Source organism: Anarhichas minor, unplaced genomic scaffold (assembly GCF_050575085.1).
Source record: "Anarhichas minor isolate MPS153535 unplaced genomic scaffold, ASM5057508v1 ptg000038l, whole genome shotgun sequence".
NCBI classification, from domain to species: Eukaryota; Metazoa; Chordata; class Actinopteri; order Perciformes; family Anarhichadidae; genus Anarhichas; species Anarhichas minor.
Genome location: NW_027466484.1, coordinates 430,071 through 454,505, shown reverse-complemented (window position 1 = coordinate 454,505; position 24,435 = coordinate 430,071). Strand labels below are relative to the sequence as shown.

The 24,435-nt window shown below is 40.5% G+C and overlaps 1 protein-coding gene and 2 long non-coding RNA genes across 7 annotated transcripts in view; 1 reads left to right on the top strand and 2 right to left on the bottom strand.

Annotated features, from left to right (window-relative positions):
• brf1a (BRF1 general transcription factor IIIB subunit a) overlaps positions 1–16,949 on the bottom strand; it is an 87,465-nt gene extending 70,516 nt beyond the window's left edge. Inside the window, exons 1-6 of one of the 4 annotated variants that reach the window (XM_076107335.1) lie at positions 16,749–16,949; positions 14,974–15,190; positions 12,484–12,564; positions 9,041–9,214; positions 6,008–6,039; positions 382–454 (exon numbers count right to left, since the gene is read on the bottom strand). In XM_076107335.1, the coding sequence (XP_075963450.1) occupies positions 382–454; positions 6,008–6,039; positions 9,041–9,214; positions 12,484–12,564; positions 14,974–15,157 (544 nt within the window). In that variant the 5' untranslated portion in view covers positions 15,158–15,190; positions 16,749–16,949. Of the gene's footprint in view, positions 1–381; positions 455–6,007; positions 6,078–9,040; positions 9,215–11,616; positions 11,749–12,483; positions 12,565–14,973; positions 15,191–16,748 lie in introns of those variants that run through there. The other 3 variants (XM_076107337.1, XM_076107339.1, XM_076107338.1) reach the window with 3 other exon arrangements.
• LOC142967772 (uncharacterized) lies at positions 13,449–16,253 on the top strand. Its single transcript, XR_012958957.1, has 2 exons — positions 13,449–13,573; positions 14,980–16,253. It is a non-coding gene; the product is annotated as an uncharacterized LOC142967772 (long non-coding RNA).
• A 329-nt stretch (positions 16,950–17,278) lies between the features above and the next one.
• On the bottom strand, positions 17,279–24,063 carry LOC142967771 (uncharacterized). Of its 2 annotated transcripts, XR_012958955.1 has the most exons (8): positions 23,975–24,063; positions 22,825–22,886; positions 22,399–22,531; positions 21,549–21,610; positions 19,653–21,252; positions 18,809–18,930; positions 18,048–18,145; positions 17,279–17,754 (listed from the first exon to the last, which is right to left on the bottom strand). It is a non-coding gene; the product is annotated as an uncharacterized LOC142967771 (long non-coding RNA). The 2 variants fall into 2 exon arrangements; XR_012958956.1 differs by lacking the exon at positions 22,399–22,531 and having other exon boundaries at positions 23,975–23,989.
• Positions 24,064–24,435: the final 372 nt, after the last annotated feature.

Below are 24,435 nucleotides of genomic sequence, written 5' to 3'. Positions count from 1 at the left end.
AGATACATGTCTTGATTTGAGGGACTGCAGCGCCCTCTGGTCACTGCAGTGGGAACTACACCCGAGCTTCTATGAGAACACCTGGTTCCTGAGCTGTGGAGTATCATCGTACTGATTCTGATCTATTCAGTAAGGTTTTGTTCATTGTCACAGACAAGCTGATCAGTAAAAACCTACATTTTCTGGCGATAAACAGACAAAACGCTTCCTAAATAATTTGTCAAATAATTGAGAGATTAGTCGCTGATGTTGCAGCCGTATTTTTGAACACTAACTTATCTACATGAAAGACATCCGCCAAAGAGCGGACACCGCAAGTTTAAAAGCTCTACTCAGCAGAGTGCAGCACAGTGAATCCAGCAGAAGCAGGTGAGTGTGTACCTATAGCCGGAGCGTTGATGCACAGCTCTCTGGACAGCACCAGGAAGGTTCTTCCCAGCATGTAGACGTTCACCTGTGGAGGAGAGCAGGGTTGTTTTTAAACAAGAGTAACAGAAAAAAATCCAGCGTAACTGGCAGCACAAGGTTTTCTTCTAAATGGATTTGGGTGTTTACATGATCCTGTACGTCCCAAGTGACTCCAGGGAGCCGTTAGACTCATTCAGAGCCACTTCTAGAGTTACAGCTGGAGCATCAGGCTGACATTAAGACCTCACAAGATGCTGGATGAGACGCAGGCCGTTAGGATATGAAATAAGGTTAAGTGTTCTGGTTACATAACCGACCTGCAGGGTGAAGGATGTGTGATTAAAGCTGAGCTATGGCCCACTTGAAGGGATGTTTTCCCCTCATGCATCTCAGACTCACAGCTCTTTCTGTTAATCTCTGATCTAAATATCTGCACATTTCTTGTATCTAGATACAGATACAGTGTCTTCTCTCTGCACCGATGTTTCTTTGATATTTTAACTGAGATGTTAGATATGTATAGTGATTTAGTTTGGCTCGTTGAAGTCATCTGATCACGTTGAGGATTTACATGTACGTCTCTATTTAAATCACCGCAAGTGTGACTTTTAGAAGACATCTGCAGTGACAGTTTTACCAAAAACAGCACAAACAATTAAGATTTCAGTATTTTCATAACTGACTGAGCTTTGAGGTGAAACAAAAAGTTATTCGAGCCACAGAAAGAGGAAAAAAAGACGGTTTAAACGACTAACTGGTCTAAACGACACAAAAGTAAGACTTCTGCAGAGAAGTCCACGGCTGCAACAATCACACTGTTGGTTTAATAAGTGCAGAACGTCTCCAAACCGCCTGCAATCGGATACAAAACATTTTATGAGGAACATTACTGCCAACAGCAGAGAAGAGAAGATTTAAATATTAGAGACTTGTGAATTACATTACAGTAAACCTTCGTAGGCAGATAGTTAGACTTGATGTTTCCACTTTAAACGTCCTGGTTCAGGACCTGAGGAGGAACTAGAGACCTGGTGCGGTTAGACTAGAGACCTGGTGTGTTGCAGGATGTTGGAGGCTGGTGGGCGGCGGATGAGGCCGAGTGTGTCATCGGGGGGGGGGGGGGGGGTTATCAGACTGGCACCTCCCCTCACAGATGTTTCATTGTGTTTTACCCTCAACACCTCCAGAAGGCCTGGCAGTAAATCCTCTATCTGAAAGGATCTCCTGATGAATACTGTTGAGTAACAAAGACCACGGGGCTCCACATCCATCACTTCCAGCACTGATTATCAGCATTACAGCCTCGAATCAAGTTTTGGGTGCAGAAAAGCAGAAGGGCAGTGAAAGCTGGTTCAGGATCAGGTCGTGAACTCGGGTCAGATGTCTGTCATTCCTTCAGACTGACTCTAGACCTCCGAGGGTTTGGGGATGGGGGGGGGGGGGGGGGGGGTCCAGAGCAGACGGACAGACTCTCGCACTCAGACCCCTCTGGAGTCGGCCAGATGCCTCCTCTGCTATTCTGGGAAGTGGATTTCAGCAAGGACTTTATTCACAAAGGCAGAAACGGTGGAGGAGCAGGAGGAACAAGTGCCGACGCTTTAAAGCAGAACGACACAAATTACTGCTAAAAATAAAAATAGACAACCAGGAACAAAATGAACACCTTCACAGCGTCTTAAAGCTGCACTACGGCGCCATTTAGTGTCTTTCAGCTGGTGAACGACCTGCGACAAGCACCACGTTTCTTTGTCTGCAAGCCCAAAAGATTAACTACTTGCTGTGCGTTCCAGTACCCACACTACCAGACTACCTAGTATGCATGAGAAAGAGCTAGTATGTCAAACGCAGTATGCCAAAGTACCAGGATGTTCTACTGCATCCTGTCGCATTTCGCAGTACGCAAGTCAGCATGCTTTTCTGCCTATTCTGACCCACAATCCTCTGACCCTCTTGCTGATGTATATCTGCTACGCAAAGTTCAAGGTGCAAATGTTATATGGAAGTAGTGTCCAAATTGAAAGCATACTGCATGTAACTATGTACTTTGTATGTACTTTGAAAAAGATATGCGATTAACAACGCGGCTGCGGTCTCGTCTGAAAGACACAATCTAATTTAATCAAAGTGACACTGAACAAAATGTACAGACACACAAACAACGTTAATGTTGTTTTACTGCCCGTCTCATGCCGACTCCTGCTGCTAAATGAACTAATTCTGTCAGAGTAATACGGGTTCTCACTGAGAACTTAAATAAGTGTCTATTTTGTTGATTTTTGCGTACATATGTAACGGGATGCTGCTTCTTCAGACACAGGAGCTGTTTGAAGCAATAAAAAGCTCCATTAACTCCATTGTACACTGACCAGAGAGTAGCTGCTGAACACAGCAGATAAAGAGATGGACATTTCCCTCAGGGGGTGGTGGAGAACAAAAATAGAGCTAAAAGAGACTCAATTCTTCATATTTGTTGTCAAATAAATCCAGAGCTCAGCATTTACTTTGGCGAGTACAACGTTATCGAAAAGGAGAAGAAAACGTGGCCGGTGATTGGAGGAACCATCTGTCAATCAAACTGTTGCCGAAGCGAGTCGGGAGAAGAATGAAAACATGTTTTATCAACAGAATCCTTCAGTGTCGTTATTTGCTGTTCTTTCAATGAAGAAATTATCTTCTTTTTATCTATTTATCACTAAAACATCTCACTTTACATTGTGAAGTATCAAATTCACAGCTCTGATGTCTCGCAGCACGGCTGAGTTTTGTTAAACGTGCACAAATTGCTGAATTTGACACCGTTTCCTTCAGTGACATTGGGATCAGTGTGACTGGACACTGAGCTTTAACGTCTTTACATTTAATTTAATCATCGCTTTGAACTGCCGGCGGAGGAGCTGCTTGCAGGTGAAACCGAGAGCCCGAGTCGGAGCATAATCCTCCGTCTCCACCGCGGCGCTAAGTGAAACTTTCCGGGTCGAGGGGTCAAAAACAAAACGCAGCACGGTAACACGACACCTCACGGCCGAGTCTCAACAGGTGGGAGAGAGGGACCTTCAATTAAAACGGGTTCCTGATGAGACTCAGCAGCTCATCGAGGACTCTCTGCTGAAAGAAGCAAACCGCTGCTGTCAACACGTCTGCAAGGCTTCAATTCACTCATCACACCTCCCAAAAAAAGACTACATTGATTATTTTAAAGTGGGTTTCTTGATGTTTAGGGGCTCACATGTACAGCAGGTCGAGGGTTCAGTTCCACTTGTTGAAATCTGAATCTAGTATCAAAGCAGAATCCTTTCAATCTCTCATTAAATCTCTTTTAAGAGAGAAAAAGATGCCGTCTTCCAAGTCTTTATTAAATGTGAGCCAGCACATTATATATAATATATATATATAATATCTTGACATACTGAACCCAACCAGTAACATTAGTAAAGATAAACCCAGTATGTGGCTCCAAAAGCAACAATTACAGCAAATTATGCCTGAAAATATTTTAAAACTACAACTTAAATGATCAACGTTGCAAGAACGACACACTGTAATATATAAAGTCTGTGAACATCTACGGAGACGACTTCTTCCTCATGAAAACCATAGAATGATTCTTCTGTGTAGAGTTCATGTTACACAAACGAACTCCTCGTGTTCTCTAAAGCTAATCAGTGTCTGCAACATTCAGTCATGTGGTCATGTCATTATGTTCAGCATTCCTCGAACTGTCACAGAGTTTTGGTGAAAGTGCTTTTGAAGTTTAACTTAAACGTGATTATTTCTTCAGCATGGAACATGTTAAAAACAGGATTACGGCTCATTAGACCACCTCATGTACATGTTCTGTTACTGAACACTGTTTATTCACTAGTTGATGCAACTTGCTGTTTGTTTTGAGTCTGTTTCTTTTAAGTGAAACTTCTCAATTCAATTTTATAGCCCAATATAAATCACAGATTAGCCTCAGAGGGTTTTACAATCTGTGCAGGACACGACATCCCCTGAAAAAGTCCCTCGAAAAAGCATTTAATGGGGAAAAACAATAAACTTTTTATTTTTAGTCTCTTTCATGTGGAACTTTATATGCTGCCATCTTTAAAATGGCCTCATCTACAGATACTTTCTGTAAAATCAATGAGCATCTTTTCCCTTAAATAAACAGAAGCAAAAACAAATCAACTAAAACAACTTGTGCTTTGAGATTAAAGTCTAAACTTCACAAATCACAGGACTCTACCCGCTTGGAACCAAAATGTGAGATCATCTGAACACAATCCGACTCGATCAGGACGATTATTGAACGTGAAAATGAAGAAATACGTGCTTTTCTTCGGGAGGAGAGGATTCTGTACACCGTCAACAGTTTAAATAATATATCTTATTCACAGTAAACGCCCCTCGGTGGCCTGAGGACACCCCCGACGGACTGAAACAGAGTCTGAATGTGGAGTTCATCCTCTACATGCTGGCTTTCCAAAGCACCTGTTGCTCAAAATAAATCTGCATGTGTGCAGAGATATGCATCGTGTGTGTGTGTGTGTGTGTGTGTGTGTGTGTGTGTGTGTGTGTGTGTGTGTGTGTGTGTGGGGGGGGGGGGGGGGAGCATGGACTGAATGTGAATAAAAGCTCATCACGTTAGCAGCATGACAAACAGCTGATATCCTCCTCCAGCATTGATCTCAATATGCTTATCATCTACGTCATTAGCTTTGCAGAAAGCTCCCCATTCATCCAAACAATGCAAAGCAGCCCGAGTGGCCCCGGGGTGTGGATCCATAAGAACAAGTGATTGGTGGTGGATCGACGGCCCAGCAGCAGCAGCCCCACCCACCCAAAATCCTCTCCAAATCCACTCCCAGCCTCCTCATGCCGGGGTGTGGACGACAACCGGGGGGGGGGGGGGGGGGGCTCCTCCGCCATCCGGCTCCTCCAGGACAGCTGGGTGCATAAAAATACCCCCCCCCGCCCGACCAGCTGTGAGTGAGAAATGTCCCACCACACCCCTGACTCACCGTGAATCGGCTGCCATTAAATATGCCGGTGAACGGAGACGGCTTTCTAAATTTAAAGACAACACACGAGTCGGTTTAATTACACGGACCAAAGTCTGGATGCAAGACGGCTGCAGGGGCCGAGCGGTTAGGCAGCAGAGGTGCATTATGGGACTTGTGGGGCGGGAGTGTGTACTTAAGTGGCTGCTGTAACAGGGTGGGCATCGCCACACATTAAAATAAATGAGAATTAAAGACTTCAAAGTCTGGAAAAGTTATTTTAAGTTTAGCTTTTTACAACCTTTGTTGAACCAACGAGTAAAACTCAGCTGCGTTTCTAACAAGGCTGCAACGATGAGTCGATATATCTGAACACAAAAATGAATCTGAAGCTACTTTGATCAACGATTCATCATTTAAGTCAGTATTTAAATAAGGATTTCTAAAGTGTGAGAACTTCTCCTCGTCTGTCATGACACTAAATAGAATATTTGGGGTTTTGAACCAAACAAGACATTTGTAGACCACCAAGATCACATTTCTTCACTATTTTCTGATAAATCAAGACAATAAATGTGCTTTTTAAGTTACAGCTGTGGTTTTGATTTGAAACGTACCTGCAGGATATCACTGAGGTCCAGCAGCATGTCTGAGAGGAACCGCTTAAGGAAACTAAACCACAAGAATCTGTTTTTTGACCAGTTGGGAGAGAAGAGAGACAGACAGACAGAACGGGCAGAACAAACATGAAGTCCATTTAGTTTTCACACTTCAGGCGCATTGAATCAAAACAAGATGAAAATAAACTTTATGTATATTTAAATTAATCTGCAGAGTACTTTACGTACCTGGTAAGAACTGAAGCAGCGAGCCACAGCCTTTGTATTAAAAGACTGATTTTAGGATTAGACGGATTGAAATCGCTTCTGTACGAATAGATAATGAGACGATACATTGATCCAGTTTTACGCCATCGGATCAATAAACCTGATTTACACATGAGGGCAGCTGCTTTCAAGGCCTTTGGGATTCTCAGATGCTCCAAGTAAACTGAAAACTTCATACAAATAAGAACAAATAACCATCGTTAATTGTTCTGTTGTTGAAGTTTGTGATACACTCAGAAACCAAAAAAATATTGTTTTCTTTAACCACTCGCCAAACATTCAGTTTGTTGAAGCCATAAGCTGTAAAAAAACAACATCTGATTATCCGACGGTCCTTGAACACATCGTGTCTGACAAACATTTGAGTCAGAAATTCAACCAATTTTAAATAGAACTCTTTATTCTACCCCCCCCACCCCACACACACACACACACGCGCACACATTTCACAGACTAAACTATTAATGACCTTATTTGCGTTTATAGCGGTTTGACGTTGAAGCTGAAATAAAAGCAGCTGTGAGAGAAAAGCTAACGAGACACTGGAGCTTCACCTCTGACCAGACGGCTCTCACACGCCTGCCTCATCGGCCTCTGGACCCCCCCCTCACAATGACCAACCCCCCCCCCCCCCCTACGCTCGGACGGGTGCACCTGTCTCCGGGCTGCAGGCGCGGATTAGCGGGGCTCCTCTGAAATAAAATAAAAAGGGCTTCACAATGGAGTTAGCAGCAGCAGCGGCGCAGATGAAATGGAAAAGATAATCCCGGCGAACGCCGTCTGGAGATTACAGGCCGACTCCATTAATCAGGAAACCTAACGACAGCAGGTCCTTCAACACATCTGGCTCCACTGAGGGGGAGACGCATGTTTACACCTTTATTTAGTGCACACTTATCCAACTATGCAGAGAGATGGATGTTAAAACTGAAGCAGCTCTCATGCTGATCTGCTGTGATCACAGCGTCTCCTCGGCTACATAGATAAACTGGCCTCTTAGTGTTTCATACTTGTGTCGATTAATGTTTCTTTAAGATGGTGAACACACAATCTCTGTTTCAGTTTGTGTGACAAAGTGTGCTTCTATTCAACATTAACTGCGTTATTTTTGGTAAACTTTTCTCACCACCGTCCAGAAACACAATATAAAACAGGCCTGAATCAAACGCCGTCTGTCCAACTACAAAAAGACACAAAAATAAAAAGAACACCATGGAAATCTTTGTGCCCGTCTCTTCCACGGTACGTTTTGCCGGTTCTACTTTAGTCGTGTTTCTATTCAATTGTCAAGCAGATTTTAAAGGAACGTAAAACAGGGAAAAGGAGTGCAAATTATGGGGAATTTCCATTAACTGGTTTGGAGCGAATAAGGTCAGAAGTTGGCGCGAGAGGCTACTGTAGAGGCATGGCTGTAATCTACCAGTAAACAGAGTAGAAGAAGAAGAGGTTGTGTACCGGAAATAAAGCAAGTCGCCTCGGTCATCGAACCGTCTGAGAGAGAAACGAAGAGAGGTCTTTCATGTCAACTGGTATCGGTTTCACGTTATGGGAACATCCTGAAACAGCTGGACCATGAGCTGATTGATCGGAGTGATAACATTTGTTTTGTACAATGTTTTTTATGGATACATACTGTGTTGTGCCAGTTTTTTGGGGGATAAGACGAATGGGCAAATAAAGAGGCAAAAAAGCAGGAAGGAAAGGGAAGAAGGATAGAAGGACGAAGGAAGCAAAGACGTTAGGATGCAGCCTGATCGAGGAGATGAAAGTCTGGTCCTCCTTAAATTAAACTCCACATTTAAACGGATGTTTCCACACACACACACACACGCACACGCACACGCACACGCACACGCACACTAGGTAAACCCATCCCGGTCGCCCCGCGCTGCCGTTACGCAACCCCATCATCCTCGGAGGCGAAGTGAGTCAGGAGTAAAACCGACACGAAGCAAAAGAGCCGTCCTGCTCATGACAAAAAGGATGAAGCAACGCTCTCCACTTCAATAAGCTGCCGTTAGCAGATTGTGCAACATTAAGAAAAGGCCTCCGCTGGCTCACATCAAAAGTCACCTGCACACTTTGATGTGCCGCCCTCCACCAGTTCAACATGCAGACAGACTTTAATGTGAAACTCGTTCTCAGCCGTTAAAGACGTGCGATCAAATGAAAAGCGTCTCCTGGTGCATGCAGGAAACACCTTTCTTGTGTTTATGGCACAGATGACAGCGTAGAGGGAGACCAGGAACAGGACGATAGAGGGAGGGGTGAGACATGCAACTAGAGCTGTGGCGGTGCAGGTGACAATACGCGGTACTAATGTCTTTTTTTGTGCAAATTACTTCATTTATCCTGATTGACAGGATACGAAATATCTGCAGAAGTAGAAAATGTCGACACGTGCAACGAGAGAGGACCGCTCTACGTGTATTCATTTCTCCTCCATTATTGTCGTTGTTGTTGTTCAGCACGTTGTACACGTGCGATGTGACAGTTGCTCCTTTGAGGCATTTGTCCCGCCCCTCCTGCCTTGTGATTGGACGGCTGGGTAAAAAGTGACAGTGACGAGTGCAGCTTTTTTCAACTCTTATCAACCAGAAAAACAAAAACAAAAGTGCAGCACTAAATAGATACTCGTCCCGCTGCTGATTATTATGAGGCACGTTCTTCTTTGTGCACAAACACACGTGCATCATAAGGTTGAATGTACTTTCTAGGTCATTAAGTCTATGATCAGAAAGAAGGAGCGAACAGAAAGGATACGCGGCGTTCCCTCGGTGCGGCAGACCAGGTAGAGGCATGCGGCGACCACGTGGGAGTTCTTGCGTCCGCTGGTCAGGTGCTTCATGAGCGCCATCTTGTAGAAGTTCAAGGCCGTGTCCAGACAGTGCTTGTTCATCTGCAGCTGGTGACCCAGAGTGTTGATGTTCAGTCTCGCTGGAGAGACACATGACAGAGAGCGGGTCAGTTCCCAGAAACGCTGTAGACAAGCATTCACAATCTCATCTGCTTTTATCGGTAGAAAAGAGGAAGAACAAGCAGACATTTAGGCAGAGAGAGATTTATCTTCTAGACGCATGAAAGCGCTCATCTAATCTGACACAGTGCCCATTTAGAGAGACAGAAATGTGGTCTGATGCCAACATGAACCCGTCTTTGATGCACACAGACGTCATTACACGAGCACATGAACACCAGCGTATAAACGAGGCTCTGCAAACGTGTTCAGACACGAGGGTTTCATAACACAGAAATGTAGAAAAACAGCATAATTATGTCAATACACGCAACACACACGTACGTGTGCTCCACCTTTAGACACTAAAGCTAGCTCCAATGGTTTTTCTGTAGTAACAAAATCTGAGACCATTGATGAGTGTGTGGAGCAGAACCGGACAGACGTCGGACTCTGGTCGGAGCTACGCTACGATTGGCCAGTCTGCGTTATAGGGGCGGGACTTAGCAAAGCGTCAATTTAATTGCAGAGAGTGTGAATATAATTTATGACCTCAGATGAGCTCAACATAGTGAGTTACCTCATACAAAGAAGTGTGTGTGTGTGTGAGAGGCTCTGAACTCATCGTGTCTCGTCATGCTGTTTCAGTTTAACTCTCAGATCTGAAACCAGCCGATTTACACACACAAGTTTCCTGTTCTATACCGTCTCGTCATTCGAGCTGAGAACAGAATGACGACGAAGCGGTATTTAAGAAAACAATCTCACCACGATGTCCATTTAGCAGTTCAGGAGCTTTCGATTGTATCACATTGATCTTCTTCAGCAGATGAAAACTAACCAGGTGTCACAGAAATGCAGATGTTCACACCTTAAAGTGAACATGGACGAGACGTGCTGAGAAAAACTACAATTCCACGACAACTCCATGTGTCCATGAAGATCACATGATTTGATCAAAATATATATTCTCTTCTCTGTACTGCTCCCCTCATTTCTATGTTTGTGTCACAGATGATAAGTAGGGCAGCGCTGCAGCTTATTAAAACAAAAACTACAAACTGGTTTCGTGCCCTTTACGCGACTCTTCAGCTCAAACCTCAGCCTCTAAAGAAATAACACCTCATAACATTTACAGAGAACTGGGACACCTGAAGCACCCACACAGGATGTGATGAACACACACCTGGATTAGAGAACACTGTTCGACTGTGGCTAAGTGGAGAGCAGGGCCGTCCTTCAATCAGAGGATCGGCGGTTCGATCCCCGGCTCCGCTAGTCACATGTCTATGTGTCCTTGAGCAAGACACTTAACCCCAAAATTGCTCCCGTAGCTGTGCCTACGGTGTATGAATGTGATAGAATTGTAAGTCGCTTTGGATAAAAGCGTCTGCTAAATGACTGTAATGTACATTAAGGTCACCGCACCACCACGAGGGACATCTCATTGTTTGTTTATAGCAGAAGAAGAATAAAAAGATAGTAGCTGCAGGAAATAAAGACAGGAAGCAACAGCTGTCAGAATAAAAGCAGCATCTGGTAAAGTTTGACGAGGAGTCAGTGGGCAGCCGGAGGAAGATCAAGAAGGACATTTAAATCTGATGCCAGAGACGAGCTTCGATGAAGACAGAGAGATGCGTCAGGACGCTCCAGAGAAAGATATTCATCGAACGTGAGCCAAAGAACCAAAACTAGGAGCTGAAAGAGGCCAAAACGCTCAGAAGAGCCGGTGATGCAACTCTTCTGACATCATAGAGTCACTTGATTCACTGCTAATGTTAAGATAACTAGACTCACTGAGGCCATCTTTCCTCAGAGCAGTGTATTCAAACACCTTCCAGCGTCTAGATTTATGGGAATCTGACACTCGGGTGTTACTGCAGCTCCACTTTGTGATTCAGACAAAGTGTAAATCTTAAACTACATTTAAATTCCAGTCATAGCGTCCAAACACTGTGTGCACCGATACATGAGGGACTGGTGATGCATTATTGTCCAACACAAACACAGGAAGAGGTGGGGTCTGTGCTCCCTGATAAGAATCAGTCGGCGGTGAGACGGAGGAGGAAGAGGAGGAGGAGGAAGAGGAGGAGGTACAGACGGCCGCTGGGGAAAGTTTATGGAGGACAGAAAGAAAGAAGAAGAGCTGTTCCTCCCTTAGAGACGCCTGCAGACTCACAAACCGTCATAAATCTACCCACACAGAGAAAGAGCATGACAAGGCTATTCCCACCGCCACACTGTGTCTCACACACACACACACACACACACACACACACACACACACACACACACACACACACACACACACACACACACACACACACACACACACACACACACACACACACACACACACACACACACACACACACACACACACCTCAGTGTCTGCTGCAGTCTGACAGCTCTGTGACTCTGCATCTTCAGCACCTCAAGACGAGCGTCGCTTCTCTCGTTCTACAGAGTTGTTGTTGTTGTTGTTGTTGTTGTGTTTCTATACTCGAGCTGATGAGATACAACAGTCCAGGGGTCCGGGGGGGGGACCCTCGAGGCCTCCAGGGCCCCCAGAAGAACGAGGAACATTTATGGACATGGACAATGTCAGCAGCTCACAATGGCTTATCGCAGACACAGAAAAAAACAAAAAAAAGAGAGAGGAGGAAGTAGAAAGTCTCCTCATTCATTCACTTAAATGTCTCGTTAAGAGCGTCGTCTTATTGTCCAGCTGTCAGCCTCTAAAAGAGAGATCTGTTCTGGGGTCAATTTATCTCAGACGTGGGGAAACAAAAAGTAATATTCAGATTGTAACGACCCGTTTTAAAGTTAACTTATTGATCGATCAGTGAACTAAGCTAAGAAAACAAAATGGAGGACGGCATGCTGAAGGGAGAATCACAGCACCAGAGCGTCGGAGAAGCAGCGTGAGGACGTTCAAAACAAAGCGCTGATGGCAAAATTACTAATAAAGTTTGCAGCTGCTTTACTTGACAACAACAACAACAACACATCTGTCACGTCTACGCATCAGAAGTGAGTCCAAAAACCCGGAAATGAGTCACTTCCTGTTCCCTCGTCTCAAGTCATCGAGGTATTATTAAATAAATGATGAATATAAATTAACGTCTGGAATAAGGTCTGTGTTTAACACAAGCTGAAGAGTTTAGAAAGGACAGACTGTGACGAAGACGTGACGAAGATGTGGCGAAGACGTGGCGAAGACGTGCGGCGCCCTCTGCTGGTCACTCACCTCTCTGCAGCGTCTGAGCTCTGGACTCCCTCCCCACACCTGAGAAGTGGTTGTCCCCAAAAGACGGGTTGATCCCTCCAGCTGGAGACAAAGAGACAAAGACTCACATCGGAACTACAAAAACTAGATTCTGATTCTTCTAGACAAAACCGGAATAACTTAGTTTGGGCCCGTCTAGATATCAAAACATTGTTTTCTATCCATTCAGCAGAAAGTCTGAACTGAAACTTATATTACAGATGAACAATATAATGAAATAAATCTGTTGATCCACAAATAAATGAACAGGTAACTGTTTTAATAGATGATTTATTGTTTTAAGTCACTTTTAAAGCCAGAAAAACCCAAACATTGATGGTTCTGGGTTATTGAATCTGTCACTTTGCTGTTTTTACTCTTCTTAACATTACAGTTAATTTAATATTTAGAGTTTCAAACCGTTAGTTGGATAAAATTTGCATTTTGCAGACTTCACATTGGACTTTCTTTTAATATTTTTTAGTTTTACAGAGAATAATCTGTAGTCCAGCTCTATAACGAACCTTAAGTAACTAATGACGACGATATTTAAAAGCAGATCCGCACAATAAACTGCTTATTGAAAAATATTCAAATAAATAATCTCCTGTTTTCTTTTCTTCCATGAATCGTTATTCGTCTATGAAATGTATTCAAACTAAAACAAAACAGTTGTTTGAGTCCACAATAATACATTATACCCAAATAATATCCTATTTACTATCATTAACTCAGTATTGTGGAGTTATCAGACAGCACCCTCTAGTGGACGTCAGAGGGAACTACAACCAAGACTCAGCAGAGAGAGACGTCCTGCAGGCTGAAGGTTAAAGATAATCTGGAGGTAAATGTTACACACGGATAAGCAGCTGTGGACACACACACACACACACACACACACACACACACACACACGTATATATTTAACGTGGACTCTCAGAGCAGCGTTTAGATTAAAGCCTCAACAACAAACACACAAGTAGAAACTTGTTTTTTAGGATTAAAATCAGTTATTTCCTTAAAGGCAGCTGCAGGACGTCATTGTTTGGAGGCGGACTTAAAAAGGAAACCGGTGATATTATTTGTTGACATTTGTTTTTCCAGTTTTATCTTATTTTGAGAATATAAAAACAACATTTAACTAAAAGTCTAATTTAACAGAAATTGTTTAGAACAGACAGGAAGTTATATTTATCATTTACAATCATCTGAGATTCTAAGTTGCATTAATTAAAACAAAATATCAGAATGATGATAAAATAGTTAGAATTAATATTTACCGTTTACTAAAACAGCTCTTTGTGGAGCTTTTAAAACAACAAAATAATTCATGAACTTTTATTAAAACTTGTGTCTCATGTTTACCTCTCAGGGCGCTTCACAATAAACGATCACTGAAGTTAAATTCAGGGTTTTGATGACGGCCATCAAGATAAAACAATTATATAATTTATTTAGAATTAATAACTGATGTACAAATAGTCATTCTGGGAATGAAGTATTCCTTTAAGAAGAACGTCCGTCTTACACAATCAACGCCCACAAAGGAACAAACACCAGTAAAATATATCTTTAACAGATAATCAATAAATATAGAAGGGTTCAGCTGATCAGATCATCTTCAGCTTGTTAAACTTTGACCTTTCTGACCCACGTATTCTCTCTCTTATTGTAAATCACATACAATTATCCTTTATTAAGAATTTAATAAGAGCAAAAAACACTTCTGATCATTTGTCTTTATCATCTAATATATTATTTAATTTTTCTATCAGAGCAACAATGAGACAGATGTTTTATCAGGAAAGAGAAGAATTCAGATCCTTTAATTCAGTAAAAGTACTAATACTACACAGTATAAATACTCTGTTACAAGTAAAAGTCCTGCATTGAGAATGTTACTTCAGTAAAACTATAATCATGAAAATGTACTTAAAGTTTAAAAGTAGAAGAATGTTATTAAATATTATATTACATTATTATTACTCGTTAATGTAAAAGCAGAGTTTTACGGCAACTAAGTATTTATATTCATTATGGATTAATCGGTTTGTTTTCTCCATTAATCGACTGTTTGGTTCGTTAAAATTCTTAAAATAGAAACTATGACACTAAGTTTAACTGTTTCATTTTGTCCAACCAACAGTTCAAACCTCAACATTCATCAGTTTAACGTCGTTTAAGACGAAGAAAAGCAACAAATCATCACTTCTGAGAAGCTAAAAGCATGAAATGTTGAGTGATGATTAACTAATTGATTAATTGACGTATAGTTTAGCAGCTTATTTTAAAAGTTCCTCGTGTTTTTTACGTTACATTTTCCTTTTTAAAGTAAGTAAAGCTGTCAGATGGATGTGAAGTAAAAAGTGTCATGAAAAGTACCTCAAATGTGTACTCGAGTACAGTTCCTGTGTAACTGAACTCGGTTACGTCGCTAGAAAACAACACGAGACATTTGTTCTTCTCTCTCACCGTCAGTGGAGACAAACTGTCCGACGGCCGACGACCCTCCGCCTCCCGTCTCCACGAACTCCACCTCGGACACGATGATGTTGTCCTCCAGCACGGAGCCGCAGGTCATGCAGACGGCATCTCCGCGGGCCTGGTCCACGTCGATGTCCGAGCTGCCGCAGTTCTTGCACACCTTGGAGCTCATGGTGTCACTCGGCGAGCCTCAAAGACTCGAAGCCTGATGGGGGGAAAAAAGAGAGAAATCAAAATCCTCAGATGTATTTTTTGGAGATACTTTATGGAGTTTTATATGTTCCAGTGGTTGAATGTACCTCAGAATATTTCCTCAAGAACTGTACTTCGTAAATAAGTGAAGTATCTGTACTTTGAGTATTTCCATTTCACCAAAAAGGAAATATTGTACTTCATAGTTTCATTTATCTGACAGCTGTAGTTACTACTAAGTACTAATACAACGCTTTGAAGATACTTCTCTACAAAGTAAACCTTACTTCAGTAAAAGTATTGCAGGCTAAATATAATTAAAGTAAAGTATTGTTATTGCAGTGAAATGTTCCCCGTCAGTGTTTTACTGTTATACATTATGTTTCTGGATTAATATCACTGCTGCATTAATGTGTATGTTACATTTTAACTCTTTTATATCCTGTTGTCTACTTTAATCTACATGAATGCATCTTATTCTATAAGATCGTCACACGTTTGTGTCTCTAAAAAGAACAAACAGCTGTTTTCAGCTTCGTGACGATGTGTTTCCAGATGATCCAAGAAGATTTAAAAGAGTTTATTTAGCTGAAGAAGAAGAAGAAGGATTTAGAGGAGTAAAAAGTACAACATCTACCTGTGAGAGTATTTCTACAGTGTGGTATTGCTGCTTTTACTGGTACTTTCAGAATATTGTGATGCTAGTACTTTTATATTAAAGTAGACTTCAAAATGCATGTTTTTTTACTTGTGACAGAGTATTTCTACAGTCCGGTATTGCTACTTTTACTTTGGTATTTAAAGTAGATTGTGATGATAGTACTTTTATACTAATGTAGAATTCACAATGCATGCCTTCTAATTGTAAGAGTATTTATATAGTGTGGTATTGGTAATTGTACTTGTAGTACTTTCAGTATATTGTGATGGTAGTACTTTTATACTTAAGTAGGACTCAAAATGCATGCATTTTATTTCTAACAGAGTACTTCTACAGTGTGGTACCTTTACTTTTGATACATGAAGTATATTGTGATGCTTGTACATTTATACTAAAGTAAACTTCATAATGCATATCTTTTATTTGTAACAGAGTACTTCTACAGTGTACTATTACTTCTTTAAAGTACCACAGTCGTTGCTCCACTGTCTGCGGGTTCATCTCATGAATCGTTCGCAGTGATTCTGCAGAACTTCACCGGCTCATCTGCTCTCGTTAGCCGGCTTTAGCTACGTGGCACTGCACCGGGAGAGGCTAGCTAAGCGTTTTCTCTTTTAGCCGAACTACGAGTCCTTTACGGACTAAAGTTACCAACCACAGCCGTGAAGTGTGCCACGTGTTAACCCCTTACATCGATCTTAATTTATATTAATAGTCATTTAACTGGTAACGGTTAAAAGGAGCAGTGGGCACGTTGACAGCTGAGGACATGAAGCTAACGGGGCTAGCCCGCTAAACGGACTCTAACACACACTTTGACAGACCGGTAGATGATGTAATGAGTGCTTAATGATCACAGCAGCCTCACAGGAAGTTAAAACACACATAACGTGTGTCGGTGTTAACGTACCTTCAGTCCGGTGAACGGTAACCGTCTGCTGCCACGCTAACACGCGTGTCACCCCTCCACACCTCGAGTGTTTTCTGCCGTTACTCTGCTTGTGACGGTGTTTCTCATTGACTGGGACACTTGTCGCTTTTGTCGCTGTTGTGATTAAAGTGTAACCGGTGACGTGACAGCGCGCGGAGGTTCGCTAAATGCTATAATATCGCTGCAATCCTCAACACAACACACCCAACACGTGCGTTTAATGCTGTCGAGTCACGGACGAGACCAACTCGGGCCGGAGGGGGTGGCGCGGTGACAAGATGTTGTTTAATTTATACAATAATAGTAGAAGTGGATTATTTTTTAAAACGTGAGGCAGATTAGTATTGTAAACTTTATGTTTAAAGTTAGGGAAATGTAAAATTAGCAACACAGTTAGCATATAAAGAGTTAACACCTGCAACGGAATCCCCTACTTATGTAAATGTACTTCTTATGCCCCTGCTGTTAAATAGACCGTCATATTTAATGAGGAAGAAAATACAACAAAGTAGAAGATAGAAAACAAAATGAAGTCAAATCACTTGTCTGTTTCTTTATTCACATTTTACATTCACCATGTTTACATCACATTTATTTGTTGCATGTTGATTTATACATTGTGTTATCAAACCAGTGGTGGATTCCTTTTTTATAAAAGGAATAGAATATGTACTATTTGATGTACGCATGTGTAAACCAAATCGTATCGTCTGCTAAACCTGAAGCAGGTTTCATAATTACAGAAATCATTATTGGTGTTTAACTTGAATAAATTGGTTGAAAGAGATTATTTCTCAACAGAAAGCGGTGCAGGAGTAGAATGAGTGGAAGCAGCAGCAGGATGACGGCTGCCGACGACGACCTCGGTGACGTCTCCGTCCTAATTCAGACATCTTGAGGAGTCCGGAGACCTCTCTGGAGCCGGGGGGGAGTTCATCCGTTCTGGGCCGCTAGAAATCTGGCCGCCTTGTAAAGGACATGCTCCCTATGTAGATATAAATGTGTTATTCTAAGGTAACAGAAACACAATGATTCTTTGTGATTATACACTAAAGAAAACGTACTTATTAATATTATATTTGAGTGCATTCCACCCTTTGCAGGTTAGACGGTTTCTTTTTGTCTTATCTGTGAAGGTTTAGTCTCAAATCTGGAGGCTGATACTTTACCTCATCAGGAGGAGACTGTGTCCTCAGCTCAAGTGTTTAACCAGTTAAACAAATATGTGTGTAAAATGCTAATGAATGAAGTTACATTGTATAGTTAATAAAAGCTTACTTTTGTGACGAAGACTTCCTGGAATCAGGATGAGACCTCTTGACTTCCTCTCAGGCAACAAACCAGATGTAGAGGAACCTTCACCTTCCATCCTCAGTCTGGTAGACGAGAGAGAGAGAAAGACATTTGATTATAAAACAATATAAAGGAGAATGAATAATATATATATTGTGTAAAATTGTGTTTTATATCAAACTGGGCCTAGTACCGTGTATAAACATACCTCTTTATTGTGCATTCAATACTAAGCTATTCAAATAATATACAGGTTCATATATTCATGTTTTTAATTTAAACATGTGCAAGGTACAGTGAGTAGGGAGGCCGTGCCACTGCCATTTATAAACATACCGTGTCAACTGATACCAATGCCAACATCAACATTGTCTGTCACTTGCATGATGATCATGAACACAAACTATTCAAACTGATGTTTATATTTTAAACATAAATGTGGAAACGAAAAATGAGTGATGGCCCATTGGTGGCACTGCCATGCATAAACATACCTGTTATCTTGCATACAATACTGAACTATTAAAATATGGAGACAAGTGTATTGGCATACAGATGAGTATATGTCTTTGAGGATCTTGAAATAAATAATTCCAGAAAAGGACGTTGATTTTACTGACTCAGCTAAGAAAGCATGATTTTAAAACCAGAAATGACTCTTCTAAAGTCAACACAAGTCACATATCGTAGCAGCACGTCAGCTAACACAGATACTTAAATTATAAAGTCACATAATAATGACTTACTCCTTGTCATGAAGTCCAGAGCTGTCTGTTGAGGAGTTGTTCTTCTCAGACATACTGAGTCCTGGTCAGTCTGTAACACAACACACATATACACACACACACACACACACACACACACACCTCTACACACACACACACACACACACATACAGGTCTGACTTGGAGTTATCAGGTCCTTCTCTACAGAAGTAAATCCAGTCAGAATGGAGCTATAATGCACAACATGACCAGTAGAACTGGACCGTTATATTCCAATAAGAAGCGGGTGATGTGACTCTTTGCTTTCTAAATGTCCACAACTGAGTTCATTTCCATCATTTAATCACATTAACTCGACAATCAGCGCTAGAATAACAACTTTTAACCCGAGCTGAGCTCATTGATCTGACTGTAGTTTTATCAAGTCAATGCAACATCTGCAGGAGTCACATACTCTAGATTTGTTGTATGTGCATTTGAGTAACGGTCTACTTGTTCCATTTTATAGATTTATGAATTCAGAAAATAGAGAAAGATAAATACAGGTCGAGTTTCAGCTTTTGTCCACCGTCAAGTGAAAAAAATAATAAAAACAAAACATTTTTAAACGCCTCCAAAAAACAAAATTCTGATCAGTTTTATTCTGTTTCGTTTGGTTGTTGTGATATTAATAAAAACATTTAAAAGACCCAGTTACAACAACTTTAGAGGGTGAAAAATAACTGCGTCACAAGAAACAAAAGTGAAAGTAAACTACTTTAACCAAAAAACACGAAAAACATTTAGAGATAAACAAGACAAATAAGAAACAATGCATAAAGAAACAAATATTAATACAAGTATGAGACTTATGATGCACATGTACCTTATGGTGGTATTAAAATAATGACACCGAAGGTGTCTGCGACCGATCTGTTCCAGACGCCCAATCTGCTGTGCGCATGTGCGGGAGCGCCTCGAGGGAAGACCCGCCCCCTCTGCCTCTGATTGGCCACATGCTGCTAAGCGCTAACATTAGCCTAGCTATGATGCTAACCGGCGCTTCGAACTAGACGGGCCCGGGAGCAGCGACTCAGTCACGGCTGCTCACGTTTTTCTTCCCGTAGAAACGAACCAGGCAGCAGGAACGTATCGGGCACGGACAACGGAAACAACATTATTCCACCGATATAGTCTAAAGTAGCGCATTTCCGCTTTTTACTTGTTCCGTTCTAGCCTTCACAATAAAAGCCCCGGTCACAGAAAGTCAGAGGGCTCGTTCACGAAGAAAATCAACAAAAAATATCCGAATAAACAAACATAAAGAGTTCAGGAATATTGAAAGAGGGGGGATCCTCATGAAGTAGGCTTACTAATGAGAACTAACCCACTAAACTCACCTTGAAGGAAGTATTTGTACTTAATATTTTGTCCCTTTTGTGCTACTTTATACTTTTAAATTAACAAAATATACATTTATTTATTGATTTGAAGTAATTACGAGGCTTCAGCAGAGTGAGTTAGTCAAACCAAGGTTGTATCTTCAAATGTTATGCTGTTTTCGTATGAAAATGTTAAAATAAAAAAGGTATATTCAACAAGTCAAATAACAACTTAACAATAGCAATTAAAGACTAGACAAGTCTAGATATACAATGTACCCCACAATAATATATGTGATTACGTAATGATACAAAATATAAATGTAATGTAGTCTATGATGTATACTATGTTATAATTCTCGTCTCCATATTCTCATGTATTTTTCTATTTTCATCAATAAAGGTTCATCTCATTTTATCTTAAGAGGAACAACAATTTGAGCCTAAATTAAGGGTCTGAGCTAGAGGGAGTGAAATATGTATTTGATACAGATACTTTTCCTCCTTCAGGTAAACTTTACATTATAGCGACTCACTTGACTCTAAAGTATCGCTGAGAGGCTGAACTGAAGGAGTTTATCACTCGTTTGAGTCCAGAAATCCAGTCAATCATTTTATTAGATGAGAGTATAAAAGCATCACCGTATCCCATGATTCAACAGGGCTCCTACACATTAACACACACAAAGATTAGATTAATTTCAAATACAGATTACAATTAAAAAAGTGGTGGTGTTTTTCTAGAATGGTAAAAATGACCAGCAGGTTGGTATTGATGGCAGATATACATATTTTACTCATTCTATTACATATATGAATGATCTTCACCTGTACTTACACATGTGTACATAATCATAATTACAGAAATCATTATTAGTGTTTAACTTGATTATATTGGTTGAAAGAGATTATTTCTCAACAGGAACCGGTGCAGGAGTAGAATGAGTGGAAGCAGCAGCAGGATGACGGCTGCCGACGACGACCTCGGTGACGTCTCCGTCCTAATTCAGACATCTTGAGGAGTCCGGAGACCTCTCTGGAGCCGGGGGGGTTCATCCGTTCTGGGCCGCTAGAAATTTGGCCCAGTTGGAATGGAGCTGCTCCCTATGTAGATATAACTATGTTAAGTAACTAAGGTAACAGAAACACAATGATTCTTTGTGATTATACACTAAAGAAAACATACTTATTAATATTATATTTGAGTGCATTCCACCCTTTGCAGGTTAGACGGTTTCTTTTTGTCTTATCTGTGAAGGTTTAGTCTCAAATCTGGAAGCTGATACTTTATCTCATCAGGAGGAGACAGCGTTCTCAGCTCAAGTGTTTAACCAGTTAAACAAATATGTGTGTAAAATGCTAATGAATGAAGTTACATTGTATACTTAAGAAAAGCTTACTTTGTGAATCCCTTGACATGAAACCAAATCTAGAGGAACCTTCATCTTCCATCATCATCCGTCTGGTAGACGAGAGAGAGAAAGACATTTGATTGTAAAACAATATAAAGGAGAATGAATAAGAACTTTTTCAATGTGCTTTTTCCCCTTTTTTCTTTCATTGTTTAATCTAAATCAGGGGTCTTCAACGTTTCTCAGGCCAAGGACCCCCAAACTGATAGAGAGATGGAGCAGGGACCCCCGACTATATATATTGTGTAAAATTGTGTTTTATATCAAACTGGGCCTAGCACCATGTATAAACATACCTCTTTACTGTGCATTCAATACTAAGCTATTCAAATAATACACAGGTTCATATATTCATGTTTTTAATTTAAACATGTGCAAGGTACAGTGAGTAGGGAGGCCGTGCCACTGCCATTTATAAACATACCGTGTCAGCTGATACCAATGCCAATATCAACATTGTCTGTCACTTGCATGATGATCATGAACACAAACTATTCAAACTGATGTTTTCATTTTAAACATAAATGTGGAAACGAAAAATGAGTGATGGCCTATTAGTGGCACTGCCATGCATAAACATACCTGTTATCTTGCATACAATACTGAACTATTAAAATATGGAGACAAGTGTATTGGCATACAGATGAGTATATGTGTTTGAGGATCTTGAAATAAATAATTCCAGAAAAGGACGTTGATTTTACTGACTCAGCTAAGAAAGCATGATTTTAAAACCAGAAATGACTCTTCTAAAGTCAACACAGGTCACATATCGTAGCAGCACGTCAGCTAACACAGATACTTAAATTATAAAGTCACGTAATAATGATTTACTCACGAAGCCAAACTCAGACATCTTGAGGAGTCCGGAGACCTCTCTGGAGCCGGGGGGGGGGGGTTCATCCATTCTGAGATGCTAAAATTTGGCCGAGCCCCATTATCGGAGCTGCTCCTTGAAAAGGACATGCTCCCTATGTAGATATAAATATGTTATTCTAAGGTAACAGAAACACAATGATTCTTTGTAATTATACACTAAAGAAAACATACTTATTAATATTATATTTGAGTGCATTCCACCCTTTGTAGGTTAGACGGTTTCTTTTTGTCTTATCTGTGAAGGTTTAGTCTCAAATCTGGAAGCTGATACTTTACCTCATCAGGAGGAGACTGTGTCCTCAGCTCAAGTGTTTAACCAGTTAAACAAATATGTGTGTAAAATGCTAATGAATGAAGTTACATTGTATACTTAAGAAAAGCTTACTTTGTGAATCCCTTGACATGAAACCAAATCTAGAGGAACCATAATCTTCCATCATCATCCGTCTGGTAGACGAGAGAGAGAAAGACATTTGATTGTAAAACAATATAAAGGAGAATGAATAAGAACTTTTTCAATGTGCTTTTGTTTCTTTCATTGTTTAATCTAAATGATTGATTGAAGGGTAAATATGAAGACAAGTGTATTGGCATACAGATGAGTATATGTATGTGTGTTTGAGGCATCATGTCTTGAAATAAATCCTTGGATTTTAGTTTATATTGATAAATATTTGATTGTTATTTTCTATGTAAAATGTTTTGCTTTTCCATCTTAATAAAAAGAGAATAATAAAACAAAAGATATCCACTCACAGCAACCGTTGGATACACAAACTACCAAGCAGACAAAAGTTCATTCTCTAAAGTAGTTTCCCCGTACTCCTCACTTTAATTATTATTGTTAGATTAGTATAAAGGTGCAACGGTCTAACATTTAATAGTCGTTTTGATCTTCCAAAAAAGGACGTTGATGTTACTGACTCAGCTCAGTTCAGTGATTCATGTATTTACTTAAATTCATACTTTCTTTTATTATTATTAATATTATTATTGCTGCTGTTTTATTTAAAGTGTATTAATTTATTGTCAGACTATTAAGATTATTAGACATTCAGTCACAACAACTGCTGGATGCACAGAAACTACCAAGTAGGCATCAGAAGTGACCGTTGATTTTTACTGACAAAATGAAGTTAAATTACACGTAGTAATACTGTAGCAGCACACTTATAATGAGAACCAACCCTCGAAACTTAAACAAGGAAGTGTTTTTTTCTGTTGTCTTTTAATTTTAGTTTTTTGTTGTTGTTGTTGTTGTTGTTGTTGTTGTGCAGAATAAATGAAATAATGAATAAACGGATGATTCAATGAGATTAGCTAAAGCATTTAAAAGACGTAGTTATAATAATTTTAGATGGCGTTCACCTGTTACCTGCGTCACAGGTGAACGAGCATCGAAAGTGAAACTATTGAACTACTTTAACCAAAAAACATTTAGAGATAAACAAGAAAAATCAGAAATATTGCATAAAGGAAAAGAAACTAATGAAAATATTGACAAAAGTATGAGACTTATGATGCACATATTATACCTTATGATTGCAATAAAATGATCACGCGGAGGCTCCTTAGTCTGCACCAAGACGGCTCGAGCTGTTCCAGACGCCCGATCTGTTCTGCGCATGTGTGGGAGCGCCTCGAAGGAAGACCCGCCCCTCTGCCTCTGATTGGCTACAGCCTGCTAAGCGCTAACGTTAGCCTAGCTATGATGCTAAGGAAGGAAGTGTACTTCAACTGAAGTATGTAATTAAGTACTAGTTTGAGGGACTTGTACTGTTCTTTTCTTGAGTGTTTTATTTTAATGCTTCTTTATGAACGAGGAGCAAAAGTGAAACTAACAAACTCTTGAAACCCAACCCCTCAAACTAAACAGTCAATATACAGGTAACACAAAGGGAATAAATAAATAAAAGATGCATACAATAAATTAAAAGATTAAGGATTAATCAAAGAGGAATAAAGATTTAGTTGCTCTTTAAAGTCCTGATACGAT